General features: G+C 45.1%; 1 protein-coding gene across 1 annotated transcript in view; it reads left to right on the top strand.

Moving 5' to 3' along the window:
• The window catches only part of LOC126355290 (protein scarlet-like), a 142,553-nt gene that overhangs the window by 67,089 nt on the left and 49,041 nt on the right, over positions 1-26,423 (top strand). The window contains exons 9-12 of the mRNA XM_050005579.1: positions 157-262; positions 2,745-2,972; positions 14,590-14,725; positions 26,077-26,182. Coding sequence (XP_049861536.1) covers positions 157-262; positions 2,745-2,972; positions 14,590-14,725; positions 26,077-26,182 — 576 coding nt within the window. The remainder of the gene's footprint in view (positions 1-156; positions 263-2,744; positions 2,973-14,589; positions 14,726-26,076; positions 26,183-26,423) is intronic.

Genomic DNA, 26,423 nt, shown 5'->3' with positions numbered 1-26,423 from the left:
CCATTTTTACCAATTTTGGTACAGAACCGTAGAAACATGGAATCTTTGACCTCCGTTAGTTGTGATACATTGCTCGTACACCAGCACAATGGATGTCGGCGTGCAGCTGACCTTGGAGAATGTAGACGGGTGCGTGAGTGAGTGTGGTTGTTGCAGCAAGGCGCCGTTCTTCACCACTTCGCTGCTGTGGCTGACGTGGCGCTACTTCCTGCACGCCATCAGGGACCCCACCGTGCAGAACCTGCGCATCCTGCAGAAGATCGTGAGTACCGCAGTCCACTGTTCACGCCATTGCGCTCCTGCACATATGCTCGCTGTACATCTCGTCCCAGAGAACATTTGCTTATTCTAGACAGCTAAACGTGGTAACACTGGATACCTCGACAACACATCCTACGTATGTACCGCTGATTGATGTTGGGCAAAGCACAGATTATTTCGGCAGTCGACCCTGTTGCCATCATCAGTTGGGTAGCCGATAAAGGAGTCAAGATCGGCTGACATGGAAATGTTATACCAAATGCTGTGTGAGCTGCTGTCGGGGATGACTTGGAGAGGACAAAAGATATGTCTGGGGCTGCCCCTGCAAATCCGCACCCTCCACTATACCTTCTATTAAGTTTTTCAGTAAAGGATCGTGTTGAAATATGACCCAACCGTTGGCTACCTTCATTTCATTGTGTTCATTATTAGAGATATTTTTATGTCATAGACTCACCGCATAACGTCATGCTTCCTTACTGGACCTCCATCTGCAACCATACTCCACAGCCACCTAACGGCGTGTGGCGGAGGCTACTTTGAGTACCTCTATCGGTTCTCCCTTCTATTCTAGTCTCGTATTGTTCGTGGAAAGAAAGATTGTCGGTATGCTTCTTTGTCGGCTCTAATCACTCTGACTTTATCCTGATGCTCTCTTCGCGAGATATACGTAGGAGGGAGCAATATGCTGCTTGACTCTTCGGTGAAGGTATGTTCTCGAAACTTTAACAAAAGCCCGTACCGAGCTACTGAGCGTCTCTCCTGCAGAGTCTTCCACTGGAGTTTATCTATCATCTCTGTAACGCTTTCGCGATTATTAAATGATTCCGTAACGAAGCGCGCTGCTCTCCGTTGGATCTTCTCTATCTCTTCTATCAACCCTATCTAGTACGGATCCCACACCGGCCAGCACTATTCAAGCAGTGGGCGAACAAGTGTACTGTAACATACTTCCTTTGTTTTCGGACTGCATTTCTTTAGGACTCTTCCAATGAATCTCAGTTTTGCGTCTGCTTTACCGACGATTAATTTTACAAGGTCGTTCCATTTTAAATCACTCCTACTGAATACTCCCAGATAATTTATGGAATTAACTGCTTCCAGTTGCTGACCTGCTATTTTGTAGCTAAATGATAAAGGATCTTTCTTTCTATGTACTGGCAGCACACTTGATTTGTCCACATTGACATTCAATTGCCATTCTCTTCACCATGCGTCCATTTACTGCAGACCCTCCTGCATTTCAGTACAATTTTCTATTGTTACAACTTCTCGATATGCTAGAGCATCATCCGCAAAAAGCCTCAGTGAACTTCCGATATTATCCATAAGGTCATTTACATTGTGAATAGCAACGGTCCTACGACACTCCCCTGGGGCACACCTGAAATCACTCTTACTTCGGAAGATTTCTCTCCATTGGGAATGACATTGCTGCGTTCTGTTATCTAGGAACTCTTCAATCCAATCACACAACTGGTCTGATAGTCCCTATGCTCTTACTTTGTTCATTAAACAACTGTGGGAAAATGTATCGAACGCGTTGCGGAACTCAAGAAACACGGCATCTACCTGGGAACCCGTGTGTATGGTCCTCTGAGTTTCGTGGACGAATAGCGCGAGCTGGGTTTCACATGGTCGTCTTTTTAGAAACCCATGCTGATTCGTAAAGAGTAGATTTCTAGTCTCCAGAAAAGTCATTATACTCGAACGTAATGCGTGTTCGAAAATTCTAGAACCGATCGACGTTAGAGGTATATGTCTATAGTTCTGCACATTTGTTCGACGTCCCTTCTTGAAAACGGGGACGACCTGTGCCTTTTCCAATCTTTTGGAACGCTACGCTCTTCCATAGACCTACGGTATACCGCTGCAACAGGGGGGGGGGGGGGGGAAAGTTCCTTCGTGTACTCTGTCATCTATTTCGATATCTACCATTTTGTCATCTGTGCGACAATCTAGAGAAGGAACTACAGTGCAGTCTTCTTCTTTGAAACAGATTTGGAAAAAGACATTTAGTATTTCGACCTTTAGTCTGTCATCCTCTGTTTCAGTACCATTATGGTCACTGAGTGTCTGCACATTATGTTTGGATCTACCTACCACTTTGACATAAGATCAAAATTTCTTAGGATTTGAATTCATTTGACCTTGAACTGTGTCCTGCAACATCATATATCAAAGGCATCTAAACTTTTCATTTCTGTCCATGTTTCAAAGCTCCTGTCACATATATAGCTCTTCATGAACCTTTTCCTGGTCTCAAGGTTCTTAGTTTTGATTGATAGTATCTGTTTCTGTTTACGGTACGTTCTTTTGTATTGTGTAATCATTTATTCCATATATTTATTACAGGTTCCCTCTTCATCCAATCGAATGCCAGGATAGCAAAATTTGTAGCTCACTCTTTGAAATCCAATCGTATTAGTGCAGTATTACAACACAGACACCACTGAGAGCCACGCTGTGCCCTTCGCTCGCAGGCGATCGCGGCCATGGCGGGCTTGTGCTACCTGGGCACAGAGGCGCGCACGCAGCTGGGTGTGCAGTCGGTGCAGGGCGCGCTCTTCATCGTGGTGGCCGAGAACACCTTCTCGCCCATGTACGCCGCGCTGGCCGCCATCCCGCAGGAGCTGCCGCTGCTCAGGAGGGAGTACCGCAGCGGCCTCTACTCGCCGCCCACCTACTACGTCGCCAGGCTGCTCGCCGCGGTAAGACGCTTGCCCACCGCTGTAAAACTACCGTAGGCTACCGTAGGCTATCACATGTGAGCGCAGGCAACGGCGGTTTTCCTAGTAGCTCGGATTACCTAAGATCGCACCCGCGTTACATGCATGTTACGAGTGTTGCATATGTATCAGGCATTACCTCGTAACGAGAGCTTTCTTTACACAGGATGAAGAAAAATTCGCGCACTCGGACTTCGGAGCGCGAATTCTCACATACTAGCAATGTGATACTGTCTGTCACAAAATTTCGTCCTGTACGTATTTCCGGCAGTAAATAGACGTTAAAGACTGACAATCTTGCAACACTGTAATCACATCCATGGTAGCTACCACTCTCAGCTTATGTAAGTAGTGCTGTGCAGTTGGTGCAATGGATAGCATTTTGGGTTCGCGTACAGGGGGTCGAGAGTTCGAGTCTGGGTTGAGGAGTATTTGTTTTTATTTCCTAATTGTAGTCTAAGTTGTGCGATATCTGGCGTCTTAATGGTCATACAGCACTTACAGTGGGTCTTCTACAAAACACTGAGAGTGCAGAGGATTTTCTTTGAGCAAAAATGTTCAAATGTGTGTGAAATCTTATGGTACTTAACTGCTAAGGTCACCAGTCCCTAAGCTTACACACTGCTTAACCTAAATTATCCTAAGGACAAACACACCCATGCCCAAGTAAGGACTCGAACATCCGCCGGGACCAGCCGCACAGTTCGTGACTGTAGCACCTTAGGCTGCTCAGCAAACCCCGTGCGGCCCTCTTTGACCACCTGCTCTGTAGATAACATATTCTCTTGTAAAAATCTTGTGGTCATTAATATGGAAATTATTGCTGCCACTGTTTCCAATTGTGTTACATCGGACCAGAAGTACTGCATGTAGTATATCTGACTAGTAGATTTTGAGTTATTTAACTGTACAGTCATTTTTACTTTCTCGAAATTGATATTGGTTTTGTAGTTATTCTGTCCTGCAGCAGGTCATCTGTTTCAGCTGTTATGTCAGGTGGCCACTTGTTGCGACTTCTACAATACTTGTTATGCCCGTTTGCTACTTGTCGCGACTTCTGCGTTAGTAGCAAACACAGTGGCTGCGCCAAAGACTGAGACGGCGTCGAGTTTTACAATTATTCATCGAGCTATATTTACAATTTCTTCCTCGTCGCTGCCCAGCCCTGCGGATCCTTCCGACTGGCTGCTGCTGTGTAGATTCTCCGACAATGCGCGCAACGCGCCCCACCAGTGCTCTTCTGACGTCAGGATGCTCTGTGGTTGAGATGAAGTCGTCGCCGCTCGGCGCCCCAGTACGGCACCCCCACGGAGTCGCATCGCCGTGAGGTCAGCTGCCGGCGCCTGCTGCACCGGCGGCTGGGAAGCCGTCAGTCGCGATGTCCGCCAGCTCCCGTCATGGACGGACCACGCGCCGTGTGGCCGGGTTGCCGTGAGTCCGGGCGTCAGTCCCCGGCGGCGCCTGTGACCAAGACCGCGCTGCAGCCAGTCGTGCTGGAAGTTCTCGCTGTAGTTAGTCAGCCACGGTGCCGACCGAACACTGGCCGACCTCCAGAGCTGAACTTGGTATCTCGCGGCGAACGGATGACTCTTGTGAGCTGGAACAGACTTCCGGAATCGTCACCCACGAAGATTGACTATTCGGACACGGACCACTTCCATCCTCATATCCGAACTGCTTCCTAATGGCTTCTGTCAGTTGCTGCCTGCGCTCCACTATTTATATCCAGCAGGAGGACGTTTTTTACCGTCGGTGGCAGCTTCTTGTTATTACTCGCGCAGTATATTGCAGCGTAACTTAGGTGCTGCCCTCACTTCGCTTATTCAGCTCTCTCCAGGCTTCGCTCGGCGCTCGGTCTGTGTGCGTCCTTGCTCAGCTAGTTGGTAGACTGCAGCTGTCAGCAAGGCTATCTGTGCTGTGCCTACTTCGCAATGCCGCGATCGCCGGCTGCCTCTGTTTTGCCATTCTCCACTGCGTGAAGCAAAGCTTACAACATGTGGCTGCAGCAGAGCTGTATTGCTGACTTTTCTGACCACGTTTTTTACTATGTTCATCGTTACAAGACACTGTACTATGTTGTCTGCCCCTGGTAGCTGAATGGTCTGCATGACGGGTGGGCACAGGCTAGATTCCCAGCTGGGCAGGGGCATTTTCTCCGCCCAAGGACAGGGTGTTGTGCTGTCCTCATCATCATCCTATCATATGCATCGACTGCAGGTCGCCAAAGCGGCGTCAAATTGAAAGACCGGCACCCGACGAACGGTCTGCCCAATGGGGGCCCCTAGCCATACGATTAAATAAATAACCGTACTTTGTAAATAATGTCGAATACGTGTGGCTTAAAAGACGGTGTATACTACAGTATTATGTGGCAGAATGAAACTCGCAATTAAAAATTAATACGCCTCGACCTAGAAACGAACATTCAATCTCATGTATATTGACCCAAAACTCAGTCCACTGCAACAACTGCACATCACAAATGTTGTATGCTGACGGAGACTGTTACCATATATGTGATTACAGTGTTGCCAGATGGACAATCTTTAACAGCCATTTACTGCTATAAATATGCACAAGACCGAATTTTGTGACAAACATTTTTTTTATTGGTCGTACGTGAGGAATCACGCTGCGAACTCCAAGTGCACGAATTTTTCTTCGCCCTGTGTATGCGATCAGTGTCTTACCGCATTCCCCATGGAAACCAGAATCGGTGCACCGTCTAGAAACTGAGTGGGAACATATAAATGGCCACATAAACTACGGAACATTTTTTTCCACACAATTACCCTTCTCTCTGTAACATAAAAATAAACAATATTTATAGCAACATTCAAGTTGTAGATGTTTAATCCGGATTTTGTTCGGCACTTATTGATTTGTAACTTGAATCAGAAGAATGTTGTAGTAGGAATAAGGAAAACAATACAGATTTCTCATGGTTCACTAGAAAACGCTGTTTTCTAAAAAGTAATAAAATAGGAGAACCCGAAATAGAAATGTATCAAACATCACGTCAAAACTTCGTCGAACTTACATAAAACATAACTCTGTTATTCACAAACAACTTTCACGTTTATCGATAGTAACAGGAAACTCTTACCTTTGATCATGATGAAGACTGTTCTACTAAGTACAAAATAACAACAATAATTTTATATTTTATATTTGTGCATATAAACTGTACTTGCATTAAAGGAAATTGCTTTGGTTGCATAAAAGCACAGAATTTATGCTATCAACTGATTTTTATTTCTTATAAAATACAGTTTATATTGTGTATGGATATGCAATACACAATGGAATAACAACGAATGATGTGCGGTTCTAATTGCGTGCAAAACACACACCCAAACGAAAAAACCTAGGGAAATCGCTGGATCCTAGTTTCTCCCTTACACATCCATTTACGTTTTGTCCTTACCAATGCCACCCGTACTGCCGGTAATCCTACGTTTTACTACGGTATATACCTATGTAGTGTATGAAAAAACCCAACTGTGATATTGGTGGAGTGCAACGCTACGATCGCCACTTTATGCTTAGCGTCTTCGTGGAGGGTCGCAGAAATTGTGGAAGTCTCGACAGCTTTTATTATAATTGGCTCAAAATCCCTGCTTCGCAGTCAAGGTAGTAATATCGTAAAACTGCTTCTGTCTACAGCTTCGTTGACGAGTTGCAAATGGTCCACCTTGGTGTACATCTTTATAAAGGAGTTTTCTCCTAGGATCGACTAAAATGTAATGCTTTTACTGTGCGATTGGAGACAATTCAATCAACCCATTGTACGTTATGGAAATGAGTATGATGAATCACTAGTTTACGTACTCTCTCTCTCTTTTACTACAGCTGTGTTCCAGTCTTGCTAACTGGGTAATAATATCTATATAGCTTTCTAAATTCCATTTTATCAACATTCATCAATCTGTAACCACTTACAATGAAACACCAGTATGCAGTTACTACTGGAGCCCCAATATTTTTCTTAGCAACCAATTGTGCTTCTCATTTAGCTCTTGTACTTCCATACATTTCAAGGAAGCATAGGAACATTTACGGACCACTTTGACTGATTTGACCAGATGGAAGCCATCCTGTGCTGACCAACAGATCTCTGTCGCTCCCGCAGCACATCCTTCTACGGCTTAGCAAGTCCTTGATACCTTCAATGTCGTTAAGCATTCTTCAAGTAAAATAATTCTTTTCTTGTAACACCTGCTTTCTTTTTATTGTAAATAATATGAACAATTACGCGTTACCTGTGTATACAATGACATTAAATTCAAAGCGATCTAAAATACTGCTAACACACTAACATCTGAAGTACCTGTTTGACCACTTAGGTAACACCTTACATTCTCTTGTTACTGACACACTGTCCATCAACAAGCTCTCCAATTTTGTCGACTTAAGCAATGCTTCAATGATAATGAATAAAGTGAGTTCCAAAATTAACTAAGGTTAGAATAATAAATTTGCAAAACAATTTAATTACATGATTGACGTCAGTAGCTACTTTTACGCCTTGCCCAGCTTTAAATGTTTTTGTAAGTTGTAAATGACATTGTCTTGATCAATATGGTCCCAAGAAAATAAACATATCGAATAATTAACTCATTTCATAGCATTTAACCAAAAGTCATAAATATTTCAGTTCAAAAATAAACGAAAAATTACAGTATGCTCTGTCCTTTCTTCTCGTCAGCATATACAATACAAAATCACAGTAAATGAACAGATGCCTATTAAAAAAATACATACTAATGAAATAATTACAGAGTGTCACTTGTTTGGATTGGTAGTCCCCTTTTCAAATGCGAGCGATAAGTACCTCTAGAAACGATGTAGAATATATAAAATGTCTACTCGACTGAGTTGCACATATTGGTTATGTAGTATTGTTCACTTCAAAGTCTTTTACCTTATTCAGTTCTTATGGATGCAATAAAAAAGGTCATGTTAATGATCTGGGAAAATTTAGCGACCTGTGTACTGGCTGGCTGAAGAACTCTGCTTTTGTGCATGGAGATCACACGTACTTACATCGTCTGCCATATTTTTTGACAAAAAATTCCAATCAGTCTTACGTTATTAAATATTGTTTAGTTATTTATGCTTAAGAACCTAACTAATACCCTGCAAATGACTGAAGCAGAAAATTGTGAAAGCTGCAGAAGACTGCCGTTCTTCTCTATAAGATGCCTACATAATGAAAACAATTCCTTCACTTATATAAGTTACGAATTTTACGATCTCCCCTGCAGTTTTTCCCTGCAAATGGTAACAGGAAACTTAGTACTCCAGCAGTGTTTCGTGTACTTTCATTCTATGTGTGCATATCCTGCAGGAAATTAAAGAGAATTTGCAACACAGTTCTAGAAATCCATTATTTGTCAGATTGTATAGGTAACAGTGTTTTTAGAACAGTCCTTTCGAACTGCAGATAATCACCCTGAAAACAATACATACGGGGTGACTTTTTTTGTCTTGAGGGAACGAAATATCTCAAAGAACAAATGGGACTAAAAAACCGAAAAATAAGTATTCAATATTTTTTTAAATGCTATCCAGTGATAGCAATACTGATCCCCTTCCACATTTCCAGGGGATGGGGCGGGGCACAGTTTTGAAATCTTAAATGGGAACATAGCATTTTTATTGTAGAATCGGATTCTACGGGGGAACAAGTGGATTACACTTTCTCCCTGACCGACGAACAAATAACACAGTTACGTTTCAAAACGGTAATATCTTCAGAAAAATACATTGCCAACAAAAAAGAAAAGCATGCGTTTTCATTAATTGTGAAAAAAGCTTGTGTGATGTGTGTCCTCTCACCTTTCACCAAGCCGGCCGGCGTGGCCGAACGGTTCTGGGCACTTAAGTCCGGAACCGCTCGTCTGCTACGGTCGCAGGTTCGAATCCTGCCTCGGACATGAATGTGTGTGATGTCTCTAGGTTAGTCAGGTTTAAGGAGTTCTAAGTTCTAGGGGACTGATGACCTCAGATGTTAAGTCCCATAGTGCTCAGAACCATTTGAAGCTTTCACCAACGATTTGCTTGTTTGTAAGAATTGTTTCACATGTTTGGCTCAAAACTATCGCTACTCACTTCGATGCTCTTATTTATCGGGACATGGAATGATTCGTACAACTGAGAAGTGCTTACGATGTAGTCCGCTGACGTAATAACATGATTCAGTAGTCAATATCGCTATTGCACTTTTTTCGATATCATTACCTGTTACCGGGATGCAGGTGTACAAAGTTACCGTACTTGTGAACGTAGTAGCCTGTCAGAGGCGTAAATATAGTTTTAAATAACCTAGTGAACACATGGTAAGAGTAATAGGGTCATCGTAAGAATTCTGAGGCCAACAAATTATGTTTTTCGCCTGCACTTTTTCAGTAATAAAAGTTTATGGCGCGCTGTCTCTGTATGACGGTCATATCACGCCTATACTAATATGCCAAACGTGGTTCTACGCCGACAAAAAAAGGGCTAAATTGGTCGTAACATGGCTGAAAAATAACTTAAAATGACAGCCAAAAATTATGTAAAACTGAAAAGACTGCAAAATCAATAAAATATTTCTTATAACATTTTTACTCTTTCAATTTCAAAGTACAAATCATATGCCGGACATTTTCTGTGAATTGTGATTGATGAGCAAAGGATCTAGAAAAATTTAAAGTAAATCATGTTGTATTAACCTTATATTATTAGTACTTATTTGTTGTTTACATGTGTCAAAGTACATAAATGTGTCGATGTATGTAAATAAACTGTTAGAACTTTACTTTCCTATAGAAATTCGTTTTATGTAAGCAGGAAAGAGGGGACTCATCGTAAAAATGCCCCTGTCGAAGTGAATATTTTCCTCTGTAAATGAGCCTGATAGAAAAGATGTGGAACCGGCTGCCTCAATCCTCATTACGCCTACCTCATCAGAAATTGAGGCATGATTTTTATTGCTTTTTTAGAGCTGAAAGATAGTAGCAAAGAGACAGTGGCGGTGGAAGAGAGAGGCAACAGTGAAAGCGAGAGAGAAAGAGAGAAAATAGGGTGGTGGTGATAGAAAGAAAGTGACGGTGAAAGAGAAATGAATGAAGACAATAACAGGAGTGGAAGACGGTGAGTGATAGTAGCAGTAAGAGAGACAGATAGATGGATGGAGATAGAAACGGTGGGTACAAGAGAGAAGACAGTGAAAATGAAAAATACAGAATATAGATGAGTGTGGACCATATAAGGAGGAGATGGGAGCGAATCCTTAACATGGACCCCTCTCCACCCCACAGACCACCGAACATTAATAAGTAGGTATTATAGATATTCGGCTTTTTTGTGCACCGAGAGGAGCATTTTGCTGCTTGCAATTTTATACTTCAGTATTACTTGCTTAGGTCATTTGTATTTTTCAATTCAGTTGTGGAATGTCTGAACAAACTATGTCAATTTTGTGATTCTTCAGTTTCTCCCGCCATATTTGTTGCTCGAACAGTCCACTGGTATACTGCCGGTTCATAGTGTCCAACGGGCACAATATTTCGGCGATGAGACATGGCGCCGGCGCGCGAAGACGAGGGCGTCGGAATCTGTCGTAGCATCGATGTGCTTGCTACGTCCGCCCTGGTCGCCAGTTCGTACTTCTTAGTTACATTCAATGCCGGGTCCCAAGCCTTGCTGAGATTGTAGCCGCAATCTCGGTTGGCGAGATCTTCCCCGGTGCGAATTTCGATAGCCTCCCTTATAACGCTGTCCCAATATTTAGAGTTCTGAGCCAGGATGTTGGTACGCTCATAATCCATCTAGTGTTTCTCGGACAAACAGTGCTCTGCTACCGCCGACTTACTTGGATATTTCAGTCGAGTGTGCCTTTGATGTTCTCGGAAACCATCTCCGATGGTGCGTATTGCCGGCCGCGGTGGTCTCGCGGTTCTAGGCGCGCAGTCCGGAACCGTGCGACTGCTACGGTCGCAGGTTCGAATCCTGCCTCGGGCATGGATGTGTGTGATGTCCTTAGGTTAGTTAGGTTTTAGTAGTTCTAAGTTCCAGGGGACTAATGACCACAGCAGTTGAGTCCCATAGTGCTCAGAGCCATTTGAACCATTTTTGGTGCGTATTGTTTGTCCGATATAAGTCTTCCCACACTCGCAGGGAATTTGGAATATGCCGGCCTTCCTCAAACCGAGGTCATCTTTCACACTTCCCAGTAATGCCCGTGTTTTATTGGGCGGGCAAAAGACGGTTTTAACTCGGTGTTTCTTAAATATACGGCCGATTTTCCCCGATAGTGCGCCATTGTACGGAATAAACGTAGTGGCTACCACTTCTTCCGTGACTTTTTCCGTCTCCACAGGTTGTGCTGTGGTGGTGGGACGGAGAGCACGTCTAATCTGCCATTCCGAGTATCCGGTTTTTCGGATCACGGTTTTGAGGTGTTCAAATTCCTGGGGCAGATTCTCTGTGTCCGAGATGCTGCGCGCCCTGTGTACCAGTGTTTTTAGTACTCCATTCCTCTGAGAAGGCTGGTGGCAGCTGCCTGCATGCAGGTACAGGTAGTGTGCGTTTTCTTCCTGTAACGGAAGAAACAAGTAGGTTTCCAATTGGATGACGCCAAGGCTTCCTCCACGAAGTACTCCGTGTACAAATTCGCGACCACCGTCGAGAGTGGGCTGCCCATTTCTACTCCATCCGTTTGCTGAAAGTGTTCCCCATGAAACAGCAAACACGTGGAGGTGAAGACATGCCTAAAGAGTTCGGTGATCTTCTCGTCAAATTTCTGCCCAATAAGCTCGACTGACTCTCGTAGGGGCACCCCGGTGAGTAGTGAAACCACGTTGAAGCTCACTAGGATATCAGTGTCTTTCAGTCTGAAGTCGTCGAGACGTTTGATGAAATCCACGGAATTACGGATATGGTGAGGGCATTTACCTACATGGGGCTAAGTAATTCAGCCAGATATTTTGCCAGCAAGTCTGTGGCTAAGACATGTCTCCGAAATATCTTTTCTTTCAGGAGTGCTAGTTCTGCAAGGTTCGTAGGAGAGCTTCTGTAAAGTCTGGAAGGTGAGAGACGAGATACTGGCAGAAGTAAAGCTGTGAGGACCGGGCGTCAGTCGTGCTTTGGTAGCTCAGTGGTGAAGCACTTGCCAGCGAAAGGCAAAGGTCCCGAGTTCGAGTCTCGGTCCGGCACACAGTTTTAATCTGGTAGCAATTTTTATCCTATGTAGAAGTCTAAACTCGGAACGGAATTAGAAATAATTTATTTTGTGTTATAATGACACTTGGTAGTCCCCATATTGTGGTTAGCGAACAAACATGATACGATGCCCTTTGTCTGGCGCATTCAGACAGCTGCAGTGCAACTACAGTGTAAGTAGAGATCACTGAGGGGAATTTTCTGGAAATAAAATTATTAATATGTCAGACATGTTAAGTACAGAAATATGAAGTAATTTATCTTATTTTATTTATTTCCCAAAAAATCGTCTTGTTCGTGTAGATCATTTTTATTTAAATTGTGACAAACTATAATTTTCAAACTGGCTTACAAATGGAAACAATATTGCAAGAACTGACACCTTAGGACGTCATCAATCTGTTGTCTGAGATTAATAACATAATCGATACAATCGCAGGCAGTATGTGTAATAATATAATTCGGCCTGGATTGAAGGAACTTTAAGAGTTTGGCGTCTAATTCGCTGTTGTCGACGAACTTGACGGATTAAAACTGTTTGCCAGACTGGTAGGTGGATCCGAGCCCCTGCCTTTCGTGGGGATCGCTCCGCTAAAAGGCCCATTCGAGTACACCTCGCGGTCTCACCAAGAGTTTGATTCAAATTTTTGCTGGTCTTCCTAAGTACAACGTTTCTAAAGTGAGTTTACTTCCTATATCTGGTCTGGCATATACTTTTAATCGACTTTACGGGTTATTTTCAAGTTCAGTTTATGTACTCCTTAGACACATTTATTTGTTAAACAATGCCGTTTCATTCTGAATGCCGTTCTGATTGCGATCATCACGATGCTGAAAACATAACCTGGATTCATCCAAAAAAATAACGTTTTGCCATTCGTGCACCCAGGTTCGTCATTGAGTACACCATCGCAGCCGCTCCTGTCTGTGATGAAGCGTCAAAGATAACCGCAGCCATGGTCTCCGAGCTGACAGTCTATGCTGCTGCAAACGTCGTCGAAGTGTTCGTGCAGATGGTTCTTGTCTTGCAAACGACCCCATCTGTTGACTCAAGGATGGAGACGTGGCTGCACGATCCGTTACAGCCACACGGATAAGATGCCTGTCATCTCGACTGCTAGTGATAGGAGGCCGTCGGGATCCAGCACGGCGTTCCGTATTACCCTCCTGAACGCACCGATTCCATATTCTCCTAATAGTCATTGGATCTCGACCAACGCGAGAAGCAATGTCGCGATACGATAACCCGCAATCGCGATAGGCTACAATCCGACCTTTATCAAAGTCGGAAACGTGATGGTACCCATTTCTGCTCCTTTCACGAGGCATCAGAACAACGTTTCACCAGGCAACGCCGGTCAACTGCAGTTTCTGTATGAGAAATCGGTTGGAAACTTTCCTCATGTCAGTACGTTGTAGGTGTCGCCAGCGGCGCCAACCTTGTGTGAATGCTCTGAGAAGCTAATCATTTGCATTTCACAGCATCTTCTTCCTGTCGGTTAAACTTCGCGTATGTAGAACGTCATCTTCGCGCTGCAGCGATTTTAATGGCCAGTAGTGTATTTTGTGTTTTGCTATATCTAGTAATGGTAATTTTGGTTGTAACACGTGATCTGTTGATTAACTGACTGGTTAGTACGGAGCTGTACTGCTTACCCCTTAGAATCTGTGTACCAGGAGAATGAGCGCACTCATACAATGAAGGCTTTCACGACCGGACGGTACTGTTGTTGATAATTCTTCCGGGTTATATGGCCGTGGCCCATGGAATTATTCTGTTCCTAACGTTTCGTCCTATACTACGTTGAACATCCTCAGAGGTATGGCTGGTCCTTCTGAGTCCTGCCGACTGACGAGTCGGGCGTCGGAGAGCGGCCAAAATACCGAGGGAAGTGGGCGTGGTCTAGCTTGCACATAGTAGCAGAGAGAAAACTAGTCAAAGATAAAATGTAACTATCGATAATAGTCCGTTATAGGTAAAAATCACTTATCGATTCTGTAAGAGGCCTTGTAATTAAGCGAGATACGGGCTGTGGCGTTACAGACTCGATAACTGGTTTTATCTATGACAGACTAATATCGATAGTTACATTTTATCTTTGACTAGTTTTCTCTCTGCTAATATATGCAAGCTGGACCACGCCCACTTTCCTCGGTATTTAGGCCTGTCTACGATACCCGACTCGGCAGTGGGCAGGACTCAGCAGGACCAGCCATACCTCTGAGGATGTCCAACGTAGTATTGGACGAAACGTTAGGAATAGAATAATTCCATGGACCACGGCCATATAACCCGGAAGAATTATCAAGAACAATGAGGGCCCTCCCTTAGAGGCACTCGTTACAGGCCAGACTACTACCTTTCCCCACAGATCTGTTTATGTTTGCGCAGCTGCCGGGCCTGCTGGTGGAGCCAGTTGTGTTCGTGCTGACCGCCTACTGGCTGGTGGGGCTGCGCGACTCGTGGCACGCCGTCACCATGACGCTGCTCGTCGTCACGCTGGCGCTCAACGTCTCCACCGCCTGCGGTGAGAGCCGTCCTCACTTTACTCCTCCAACTTGCGCTTTTTACATTCTCACTCATTTCTGTTTTTCACACATTCACGCTGTCAGGCATTTCTTCACTTACGTCTTGGGTTCGTTTGGTTCAAATGGTTCAAATGGCTCTCAGCACTATGGGACTCAACTTCTGAGATCATTAGTCCCGTAGAACTTAGAATTACTTGAACCTACCTAACCTAAGGACATCACACACATCCATGCCCGAGGCAGGATTCCAACCTGCGACCGTAGTAGTCGCGCGGTTCTGGACTGAGCGCCTAGAACCGCTAGACCACCGCGGCCGGCTGGGTTCGTTTCTTTATCTTCTCCAAGTGTATATCTGGCCAGTCAGTCCTCCAACATTTTACACGTTTGTCGATTTACATGGATGGCAAAGTAAGTTCTTGTTGTAACTTCACTTCGTCGACATTTATTGCATTAATATGTTATTTACAGTTAATCACGCTGTAACAGCATGCGTTCTCAGAAATGGTATGTTCACAAAGGAACATGTATGACATTGGAACAACCGAAATAAAATGTTCAAAAGTACCTATGTTCTGTATTTTAATTTAAAAAACCTAACTGTTAACAAGAGTCGTCTAAAATCGTGGGCCGTATGTTTGTGACTATTGCAGCGCCATCTGTCACAAGTGAAAAAAGTGGTACAACTAAAACATTCATATTTCCTTACGTACTAGTCGAAATGTAATAAAAAATGGGGGTTCCTATTTTAAAAAATGCAGTTGATATCCGTTTGACCTATGGCAGCGCCATCTAGTGGGCCAACCATAGCGCCATCTGGTTTTGCCCTTCAAGCTAGATAAGTTTGGTTCTTTGTAGTTTTTTTTTTCCTTTGATGCTTGTTACGTGAGATATTTGGCCTGGTCACGATCAGTGGACCACCCTGTATACGGAGGTGACGAAAGTCATAGGAGACCTGCTAATATCGTGTCGGACCTCCTTTTGCCGGGTGTAGTGCAGCAACTCGACGTGGCATGGAACCAACAAGTCGTTGAAGGTCCCCTGAAGGAGTATTTAGCCTCCCGTCCGCCACGCGGATCTTCTATGACCTCATTCCTTTCCCGCATCTGCTCTTATTCCTCGAACATATCCGCATACTCTACACCTCCTGCTGCCTTGATCCCCCTCACCCCCTGGTTGCTCCACTCCTCTCCCATCCCCGCCCCCTGCCACGTCTTCACTGTTGAGTCCCCCCTACCCTCCATCTCTACACCCTTCATCTCCTTTGGCTTCTCCCTCCTGGATGATGCCCTCTCTCCCTCTATGTATCCCTCCTATTAACTCTGATCCTCACCCCCCTCTCCTTTCCTCCATCCTTTTCTTGGTCTCCCTCTCTCCCCTTCCATCCTCTTTTTTCCCCGCCTACCCTCTCTCTGCCTCCCTTCTCTCCCCCGAGTCCTTTTGCATTTCCCTCCTCTGCCTTTTCCCATTCCCTCTCGTGTCAGGCCTGCCCCTCCCATCCCCCTTATGGGTCCTCTCCCTCCCTTGGTTCCCCCCCTCCTTTTCGTTTTTCCTCTCCTCCCTCCTTGTTTTCCCCCTCATGGGTCCCGGGACACCCGCCCCCCCCCCCCTTCTTCCCTAGTCTGTGTTGTGTCCTCTTTGTGCCGACATTTCACTGTAGTGTTTACAGTGAGTGTTCAGTGTTGTTTGTCTTTTCCGAAGAGTTGCGAACAGCCATCATACTGCCGCTGGGTGTGATTTTATATCTCTTGCTAACTGAAACCAGACTGTAACCTTGTGTTTTGATTGTCTGTCTACTATGTCACCTGTCTGCATCCTGTATATTTTTATTGTCTTTGGCAACCCTTTGCCTTATGTTTTAACTTTCTCCAACTTTCCGCCGTTCAGCAATTTAAGTTCTCCATTTTATCGACTGCTTTTATTGTTTCTTAACTTCTCCTTACATTTTAAAAAGTCTGTAGGCTACAGAGCAGCGTAATAAGCTGCTGCCAGCCCGCCCCCTTTGGGGAGAATCGAAATACAATAAAGGAAAAAAAATTAGATTCTACAGCCGCCCTTAAGTGTGAAAGTGTTGCCAGTGCGAGATTTTGTGCATGAATTGTTCCCTGTAGTATGTCCCACAAATTTCTGCTGGATTTCATGTCAGGCGATTGGGGTGGCCAAATCATTCGCTAGAACTGCCGAGACCGTTCTTCAAACCAGTCGTAGGCAGCTGCGCCCTGGTGACATGGCGCATTGTCATCAATAAAAATTTGATCGTTGTTTGGAGACGGGAAGTCCATGAGTGGTTGCAAATGATATCCAACCAGCCGAACATATTTCCAGTCAATAATTTGTTTAGTTGAAGCAGAGGATCCAATCCGTTTCATGTAAACACAGCTCACACCATTATGGAGGCAACACCAACTTGCACAGTACCTCCTTGACAACTTGGTTCCTTTGCTTCGTGGGGTTTGCGCCACACTTACCAACTGAAATCGGGACATGTCTGAACAGTCCACGATTATCCAGTCGTGTAGGGTCCAGCAGATATGATGTGGAGCCCAGGAAAGGCGCAGCAGGCGATGTCGTGCTGTTATCAGAGGCACTCGCGTCGGTTGTCTGCTGCCGTAGCCCACTAACGCCAAATTTCGTTGTACTGTGATAACGGACACAGTCGTCGTAGATCCCACATTGATTTCTGCTGTTATTTTACGCAGTGTTACTTGTCTGCTAGCTCTAACAACTCTACCCAGATGCCACCATTCTGGTATTCTGGGATCCCCCTTGACACTGTCGAGCTCGGAATACTAAATTCCGAAACTGAATGTACCATGCGTCTTGCTCCAACCAGCATTCTGTGTTAGAAGTCTGTTAATTCCCGTGGTGCGGCCTTAATCACGTCGAAAATATTTTGACATGAATCAGCTGAGTGCAAACTACTACGTCGCAGGTGCACTGCCCTTTTATACGTAGTGTAAGCGATACTACGGCCATCTGTATATGTGCATATCGCTAGCCCATGACTTCTGTTATTGAGCCGTGTGGTTCGATCAATGGTATTCCCGCCGCCGGTATGGGTCATCGTTTCGGTGGTGTGCGCAGAACACGCTGTGGCGCCACCTACCGGGGCCGATCGGGGAGAGAGCGGTAAGTTGTAGCAACTAGCGCCTAGCAGTAACGTAGTTTGCCAAGTCTGTCGGACAGTACAGGTGCCGTGCGAGGCAGCAGGAAGAGCACATGCAAAAGGCTCTGTTTACCTGCGTGGCGGCGCCGTTTGAACTATCGCCAGCGTGCAAGCAGTCACGTCACTGGGAAGCCGTTGGTGTATTTCCCTTGCTATTTGTGTTCTGGCACAGGGATCTGCGGCGGCTGGCTTTATCGAACACGCAAGACGTCTGTTGTAGATACCCACTAGTTCTGGGATTTTTCGTGCCTATTCGTGACTGTTGCTCCTCCCGTTTCAAGGTCCATGCCAGTATGTATTGTAAACAGCTTAGTGAGCGGGCGTCCGCTTCTGGGCGTAGTTTTTTCAATCCCAGGAGGTTGATCTGTCACATGAAATCTTATGTTTTACATCCTACACTGTAGGATGCCTGCCATTTAAGTAGGTTGTGTGCAAAAAATGTTCAAATGTGTGTGAAATCTTATGGGACTTAACTGCCAACGTCATCAGTCCCTAAGCTTACACAATACGTACCTAAATTATCCTAAGGACAAACACACACACACCCATACCCGAGGGGGAACTCGAACCTCCGCCGGGATCAGCCGCACAGTCGATGACTGCAGCGCCTTAGACCCCTCGGCTAATCGCTCGCGGCTCGGTTGTGAGCCATGGTATCTGATTTGCTGTTGCCTGTTCTCTGAATTACTTTGGTAACACCAACCACTGCAGTAACGAAAGACTACAGTTTCTCGTTAAAGTATAGTAAATTGTTCTTCAGCTTGATCACAGTTTTGAGTAAATAATTTTAACTCATTTCACTAAATCTGTATTATGCCACAAGTGCCGTGATTTATGAATGTTTCAATTTTGAAATAACTTGCTCTCATCTAAATGGTAAATTTAGAGATGTGTGGTAATTTTAAAAATGTGTTGATAGTTTTATTTGTTGAATCTTCCTGGCAGATTAAAACTGTGTGCCGGACCGATACTCGAACTCGGGACCTTTGCCTATCGCGGGCAAGTGCTCTACCAACTGAGCTACCCAAGCACGACACACGCCCCTTCCTCACAGCTCTACTTCTGCCAGTATCTCGTCTCCTACCTTCCAAACTTTTCGCAGGAGAACTTCTGTAAGATTTGGAAGGTAGGAGACGAGATACCGGCAGAAGTAGAGCTGTGAGGCAGGGGCGTGAGTCGTGCTTGGGTAGCTGAATTGCTAGAGATCTTGCCCGCGAATGGCAAAGGTCCCAAGTTCGAGTCTGGGTCCGGCACACAGTTTTAATCTGCCAGGAAGTTTCATGTCAGCGCACACTCCGCTGCAGAGTGAAAATCTCATTCTGGTTTTATTTGTTATTTGTCTTGTTTAAATGTGCCAAATAAATGTTCAGTGCAACTGTCGATGGTAATTGCCTGATGTGTCACTTGGTTCAGTCCTACCACCCCACATCCTATTGTGCTGTGCTGGAGTTGTTGTGTGAAAGGTTGAATTCCATTCTGTGCTGACACATCAGTTATCTCACTGTAAGCAGCTGCTATGATTTTTATACATCCACAACAGTTGCCGCTGATATGTCTGCGTGAGCTGGTGCGCTTGTCCAAAGAAACAATATCGGGCGCGGACACACGTCAATAAGACTACTGAAATAACTGCAAGTGTCTGTGACCACATCTCTGATTTACTCAGTAACACAAGTACTCGACATTCGTTGGGCAAATAGAAATAGCCTATGTCAGTGTCCCGTTCACAGTCTAAGAATTAGGTTAGCGTATACGTTCGTAACGAATTTCCATAGGCTTAATAAACACAACACATACATTTAGGAGAGACTTTAGTCATCAGTAATATAATCTCCTTCACTATTTACAAGTCTGCCAGCGCTGTGGTAACTTTTCTGTTCCGCGGCTGTACAAGACAGGTGCCTTTGAGGCGAAGAACTCGTCGAACCATGAAACGTCCTGGCAGATTAATACTGTGTGCCGCACCGAGACTCGAACTCGGGAACTTTGCCTTTAGCGGGGAAGTGCTCATGTCAGCTCACACTGCGCTGCAGAGTGAAAATGTTATTCTGGAAACATCCCCCAGGCTGTGGCTAAGCCATGTCTCCATTGTATCCTTTCTTTCAGGAGTGCTAGTTATGCAGGTTCGCAGGACAGCTTCTGTAAAGTTTGGAAGATAGGAGACGAGGTACCGGCAGTAGTAAAGCTGTGAGGACGGAGCGTGAGTCGTGCTTGGGTATCTTAGTTGGTAGAACACTTGCCCGCGAAAGGCAAAGGTCCAGAGTTCGAGTATCGGTGAGGCACACAGTTTTAATATGCCAGGAAGTTTCATATCAGCGCACACTCCGCTGCAGAGTGAAAATCTCATTCGTCGAACCATGTTCGGAATGAAACTTCTTTGGAGGTTGTTCGATTGATAGCGGGAACTATTGAAATCTGAGTGAATAAGATGGATACGTAGGGATTTCCCAACCCAACTCTTGTATAGTGTTTTTTTTTTTTTTTGTCAGTATAGGAGAATGCAGGCGGGCGTTGTCGCGGAGTAGCATCACTTCACAGTTTTCCTGGCCGTTCTTCTTGGACTGCGTTTGCAAGACGTCTCAGTTGTTGACAGTAAATGTCATCAGTGATGGTTACACCTCGGGAAAGCAATTCGTAGTACACCGCACCGTCGCTACTCAGCCCTATGCGTAACATTACCTTTTATGGATGGGTGCTGATCTTTGTAAAGATATTTTCGTTCTATCTAGGCTTAGCTTTTCCTTTATTTTCCTTATGTTAGCATACAGACACCATTTCTCGTCACCAGTAACGGTACAGAGCAGGAATCGTCAGTGTTGTTCGTGAGGCAATTGATGACAAGTAAGCAGAGATGCACATATGGCAACCTGATGATTTTTATAATTTTGACTTAGAGCATGCGGTACCTGTACGCCCACTATATGACCCTTCCCTATTGCAGCAAATGTCGCACAATGATGGGATGGTCACAGTTCATCACATTGGCCAGTTCTAGTGTTCACTGTCGTGGATCACTGTGGATTACTGCGCTTGAACGAACTTCAACGAACCTCGAAAGTTTTGCTATTCGTGAAGAGCCACTAAAGTCAAAACTACCCTATTTAAAATGAGAAAACCATTTTCTTTCCGTGCCCCACCATTGGCATTAATCCCATACACAACGGACATGTATCTGTGTGTCTCTGCTACTGTTAATCCTCTATTCCACACAAGCGGAAGTGGTTCGGTTTCTCGACTTGGCATTCCATTCTCTAGCGTCCGCAGTTCTATTCACTACCTCCAGATGACAAAATGATACATGCATACTTAAATAGCAACAATGAACTACAAAAAAATATAAATCGATAAATAAACCCATAGCAACCGGAATACTAATATACAAAACATAGACGCTACGAACTTATGCACTAACCTAATATACACTACTGGCCATTCAAATTGCTACACCACGACGAAGACGTGCTACACACGCGAAATTTCACCAACAGGAAGAAGATGCTGTGATATGCAAATGATTTGTTTCACAGCATGCACACAAGGTTGGCGCCGGTGGCGACACCTACAACGTGCTGACATCAGGAAAGTTTCCAATCGCTTTCTCATACACAAACAGCAGTTGACCGGCCTTGCCTTGTGAAACGTTGTTGTGATGCCTCACGTAAGGAGGAGAAATGCGTACCATCACGTTTCCGACTTTGATAAAGGTCGGATTGTAGCCTATCGCGATTGCGGTTTATCGTACAGCGACATTGCTGTTCGCGTTGGTCGAGATCCAATGACTATTAGCAGAATATGGAATCGGTGGGTTCAGGAGGGTGCCGTGCTTGATCGTAACGGCCTCTTATCACTAGCAGTCGAGATTACAGGCATCTTATGCGCACGGCTGTAACGGATCGTGCAGCCACGACTCGATCCCTGAGTCAACAGATGGGGACGTTTACAAGACAACAACCATCTGCACAAACAGTTCGACGACGTTTGCAGCAGCATGGGCTATCAGCTCGGAGACCGTGGCTGCGGCTACCCTTGACGCTGCATCACAAACAGGAGCGCCCGCGATGGTGTACTCAACGACGAACCTGGGTGCACGAAAGGCAAAATGTCATGTTTTCGGATGAAACCAGGTTCTGTTTATAGCATCATGATAGTCGCATCCGTGTTTGCCGACATCGCGGTGATCGCACATTGGATGCGTGTTTTCGTCATCGCGATACTGGCGTATCACCCGGCGTTATGGTATGAGGTGCCATTGGTTACACGTCTCCGTTACCCATTGTTGGCACTGACGCCACTTTGAACAGTAGACGTTACATTTCAGGTGCGTTACGACCCGAGGTTCTACCCTTCATTCGATCCCTGCGAAAACCTACATTTCAGTAGGATAATACACGACCGCATGTTGCATATCCTCTACGTACCTTTTTGGATACAGAAAATGTTCGACTGCTGTCCGGGCCAGCACATTCTCCATATGTCTCACCAACTGAAAGCGTCTCGTCAATGGTGGCCGAGCAACTGGCTCGTCACAATACGCCAGTCACTACTCGTAATGAACTGTGGTATCGTGTTGAAGCTTCATGGGCAGCTGTACCTGTACACGCCCTCCATGCTCTATTTGACTCAATGCCCAGGCGTATCAAGGCCGTTATTACGGTCAGAGGCGGTTGTTGTGGGTACTGATTTCTCACGAGCTATGCACCCACATTTCGTGAAAATGTAATCACATGTCAGTTCTAGTATAATATATCTGTCCAATAAATACCCGTTTATCACTTCAATTCTTCTTGGTGTAGCAATTTTATTGTCCAGTAGTGTACGTATCCGTGAATGTGAGAATATCCTTCGTGGCATAGACACTGTTCAGTGGTGATGTCTTACCTTTTTACGAAATTTCAGTCACCAACATTCTCTTCCGAATGCGAAAATATTTTGTTGAGCCCAACCTACATAGGTAGGAATGATCATCAAAATAAAATAAGAGAAATCAGAGCTCGAACAGAAAGGTTTAGGTGTTCGTTTTTCCCGCTCGCTGTTCGGGAGTGGAATAGTAGAGAGATAGTATGATTGTGGTTCGATGAACCCTCTGCCAAGCACTTAAATGTGAATTGCAGAGTAGTCATGTAGATGTAGATGTAGATGTAGATGTTGCCGCTTATCTGCTAATTTGCTGTCGGTCTCGCCGTTGGAGTGCGTGGCGATTCCATCAGCAGACTACCCGATGCTTCCTGATAGGTCAGCTGCGATGTACGAGCTCTATTCAACTGGAACTACCCGTTAAGGCACGGAAAGCGTCTTATATCGCGGTCTGCGCAGTGATATCAAACTGAACACTATTTGTTCCACGTGACTAGTGATGTACAACAGGTCCCATTGTGCTGGCGCCCTTGTCGTCCGCCGCTCTCAGTGTTAGCGGTCTCGCTCCGCCTGACGTGTAGGCTGCCCCGTGCAACCTGCGATGTTAGAGGGAAGTCTTGGGTGCAGTTGAGTTGTGGTCATGGGGTCTGTTTTCTTTTCTTTACTCATCTCTTTCTGAGGTACGCAAGAGAGAGTTGCCTAAGTACTGGATTTAGACTCGAAACTTTTCACAAAAATAGTGTTGCACGAATAAAGTGTTACAATTTACTTGTCCGTCCTGCCAAACCTGTTTTTCCTCCTATCTGTTCATATTTCAGAGAGCGTACTTCCACTACACTTACGAAAAATTGGCATTATTCACTTCGATATCATTTGGCTTGCAGTGCGCACACAATGGTATTCGCCAGCCAACTGGTGTGCAAGATTTCATTGCTCATCTTTTGAGAATTCCAGTGTGAACTGTACGAGTTCATAAATAAATACAAAACTATATTTTCCAGAATCAATCTACCGAAGACGCCTTTAGGATAAAAGCCGAACAGCGCCTGGAACTTAAATAAAATATTGTGTTACACCAATAAAAGGACGTTGGGAAGCAATAAAGCGAATACTTCAAAAAGTGTTGCACCGCCTGAACATTCAGCGAAAGTGTCTCACGGTCACTCATTCTCCCAAGCAGCCGGCCTCACATGAAATCCATTCCAAAAGGAGTAGCTACAGATGTCTCGGTCAGTAATTCATGACCACGTTGAGAGATGTTTGAATACGGAAAGATATCGGCCGACGTTTGCGAACAAATTATCCGGCAACAACATGGAACAGCAGATTACAGCCTTTTGAGCTTCGATGGCAGAACCTCCCTGTACAGTGTCTCGCTAAAGAGTGTCATTTTCTGATGAACGTGCGATATATCGTAGGTTACACAGAAACAGAGTGGTTTTCTGGTCTGAGGAAAATTTCCACCATGTGTAAGAGATGGAAAGGAGCATACTTGTGTTATGATATGAGCTAGGAAGTTCAGTTTTTTTTTCCGAAGACTATGGGAATGGAATCTCTTGCTTAAGGATGTTTCAAATGTGGCTGATATTTCATCAAGAAGCGAAAGAGTGACGAGTCATGGGTGGCTAGGGCAGGACGTAGCTCCTGCAGTCTTTGGACGTCTCACACTTTGAGTCACACGATTTCAGCAGGGGAAGGTGGATCGGTCACGAGTTTGGCTGGCAGCAAGTGGAGATGTCGTAGCCCCTCTTCGCTGTCAAGGGTAACCTGAGGGTAGTGGAGTATCTGGACAGAAACTTCGAAGCTTTGAGGGGTTATGTTATGTTACGTTATATTAACCGGGGACCTAGAAACGACGGAGAGGCTCCGTCCCCGCCGCAGCCGCAGTGATCCACAACCCCACAACGTCTATCGCAGTCCACATCACCCCTCCGCCGTCCCACACCGAACCCAGAGTTATTGTGCGGTTCGGCCCCCGGTGGACCCCCCAGGGAACGCCTCACACCAGACGAGCGTAACCCCCATGTTTGCGTGGTAGAGTAATGGTCGTGTACGCGTACGTGGAGAACTTGTTTGCGCAGCAATCGCCCACATAGTGCAGCAGAGGCGGAATAAGGGGAACCAGCCCACATTCGCCGAGGTAGATGGAAAATCGCCTAAAAACCATCCACTGGCCGGTTCACCGGACCTCGATGCAAATATGCCGTGCGGATTAGTGCAGCGGACTGGTGTTCCTTCCCACCCGGAAAGCAGTTTGAGGGGTTGGCCATCGAAGGCGATGATGCACGTGCTTTCGGCTGGTACCTGCTAACATAAACCCAAATGGGCATGGTTTCTGCCTGTAGAAACTTGTAGCGTGTCGTCGCCGGAACACACATCACACACTGGATGATCTCAGTACGGCCTTTGTGTATGATTGGGACACGACTGAGTAGTACGTTGTGAACAGTGTTCATAGAAGCATTCTACTATGTTACAATGCATGAGATCGAGAAACTAAGTAGTGAATGTTACCGAGTAGCAGGTTTTCACCTTCCAGATATTGAAATACGTGCCCTTTCAAACAGAGTATGTTTCTGTGTTGTAAGATCTGGCATCGGCATGGAAGGGAGACACAGCCATCTGTATTATTTCTTATAAACTGGAATGGTCTTGATCTGATTATAACTTAATTAAAACCATTGTTCCGGCGGTCTTTTGTTTCTGTTTCAAATTTCAAAATAAAGTCATTAATATACAATTTCGCACCTTATTCTCTCACTTGCTTCACTCTTTTGGTCACACACACACACACAACGCTCGCTACAAAACGTGTGTGTGTGTGTGTGTGTGTGTGTGTGTGTGTGTGTGTGTGTGTGTGTGTGTGTGTGTGTGTGTGTGTCGGGGGGGGGGGGGCAGGGAGGTGGGAGGGTGTAGGAAGTGAGAAGGGGGGGGGGAGTACACGGACTTATCGGACACCTTGTAGATTCCGTCTGAGTTCACACACACTTTCATTCATTGCTTTCGCTACTTAAAACATTTCTGTGAGGTAGTATCTTGAGGCTTCAGTGCAATTGCTAAGTTCTGCCTTATGGCAGTGTGCCAAATCTTGTCTGTAATACACTACCATTAGTTCTGACGTTTCTGATTTCACTTATCGCAGCTTGAAAGCATGGAAACAATTGCTCAAATGCCCCTGGGTTAATGGTTTCCTACCAGTGCGACGATCTGACACCTTATCTTGTCGATGTACGTGCTCTGTTATCAAATCTGCTGGATTTGATCGGACGATCTACTTGTAAGCTTTTTGTTAACACGAAGAGAAAGTAACGCATTGCTTTTGTGCTACTGCAGGCTGCTTCTTCGGTTCGGCTTTCGACTCGGTGTCTACAGCGATGGCGTATCTGGTGCCTTTCGACTACGTCCTCATGATCATGTCTGGGCTCTTCGTGAACCTCAGGTAACAAGAAACATCTCGACATGACTATTATGCATTTTTATTTGATAGCTACTTTTTTATTTCTGTTTAATTTGTCATTATGATGCAGCAGTGCACACAGCTTAACTCTGCACAGAATTCAGTTGATGAAGTTCTGATGACCTTTGGCTGTGTCTGCAACGTAGACCAGTATTCAACATCTACACGAGGAACTACATGACACTTAAAAGTCTCCATATACTTACACTTCAAAGGTTTTGTG

The sequence above is a fragment of the Schistocerca gregaria genome, chromosome 3, assembly GCF_023897955.1.
Source record: "Schistocerca gregaria isolate iqSchGreg1 chromosome 3, iqSchGreg1.2, whole genome shotgun sequence".
In the NCBI taxonomy this organism is placed as follows: Eukaryota; Metazoa; Arthropoda; class Insecta; order Orthoptera; family Acrididae; genus Schistocerca; species Schistocerca gregaria.
Note: the sequence above shows the minus strand (reverse complement) of the source record. Positions and strands in the feature narration are given on the sequence as shown.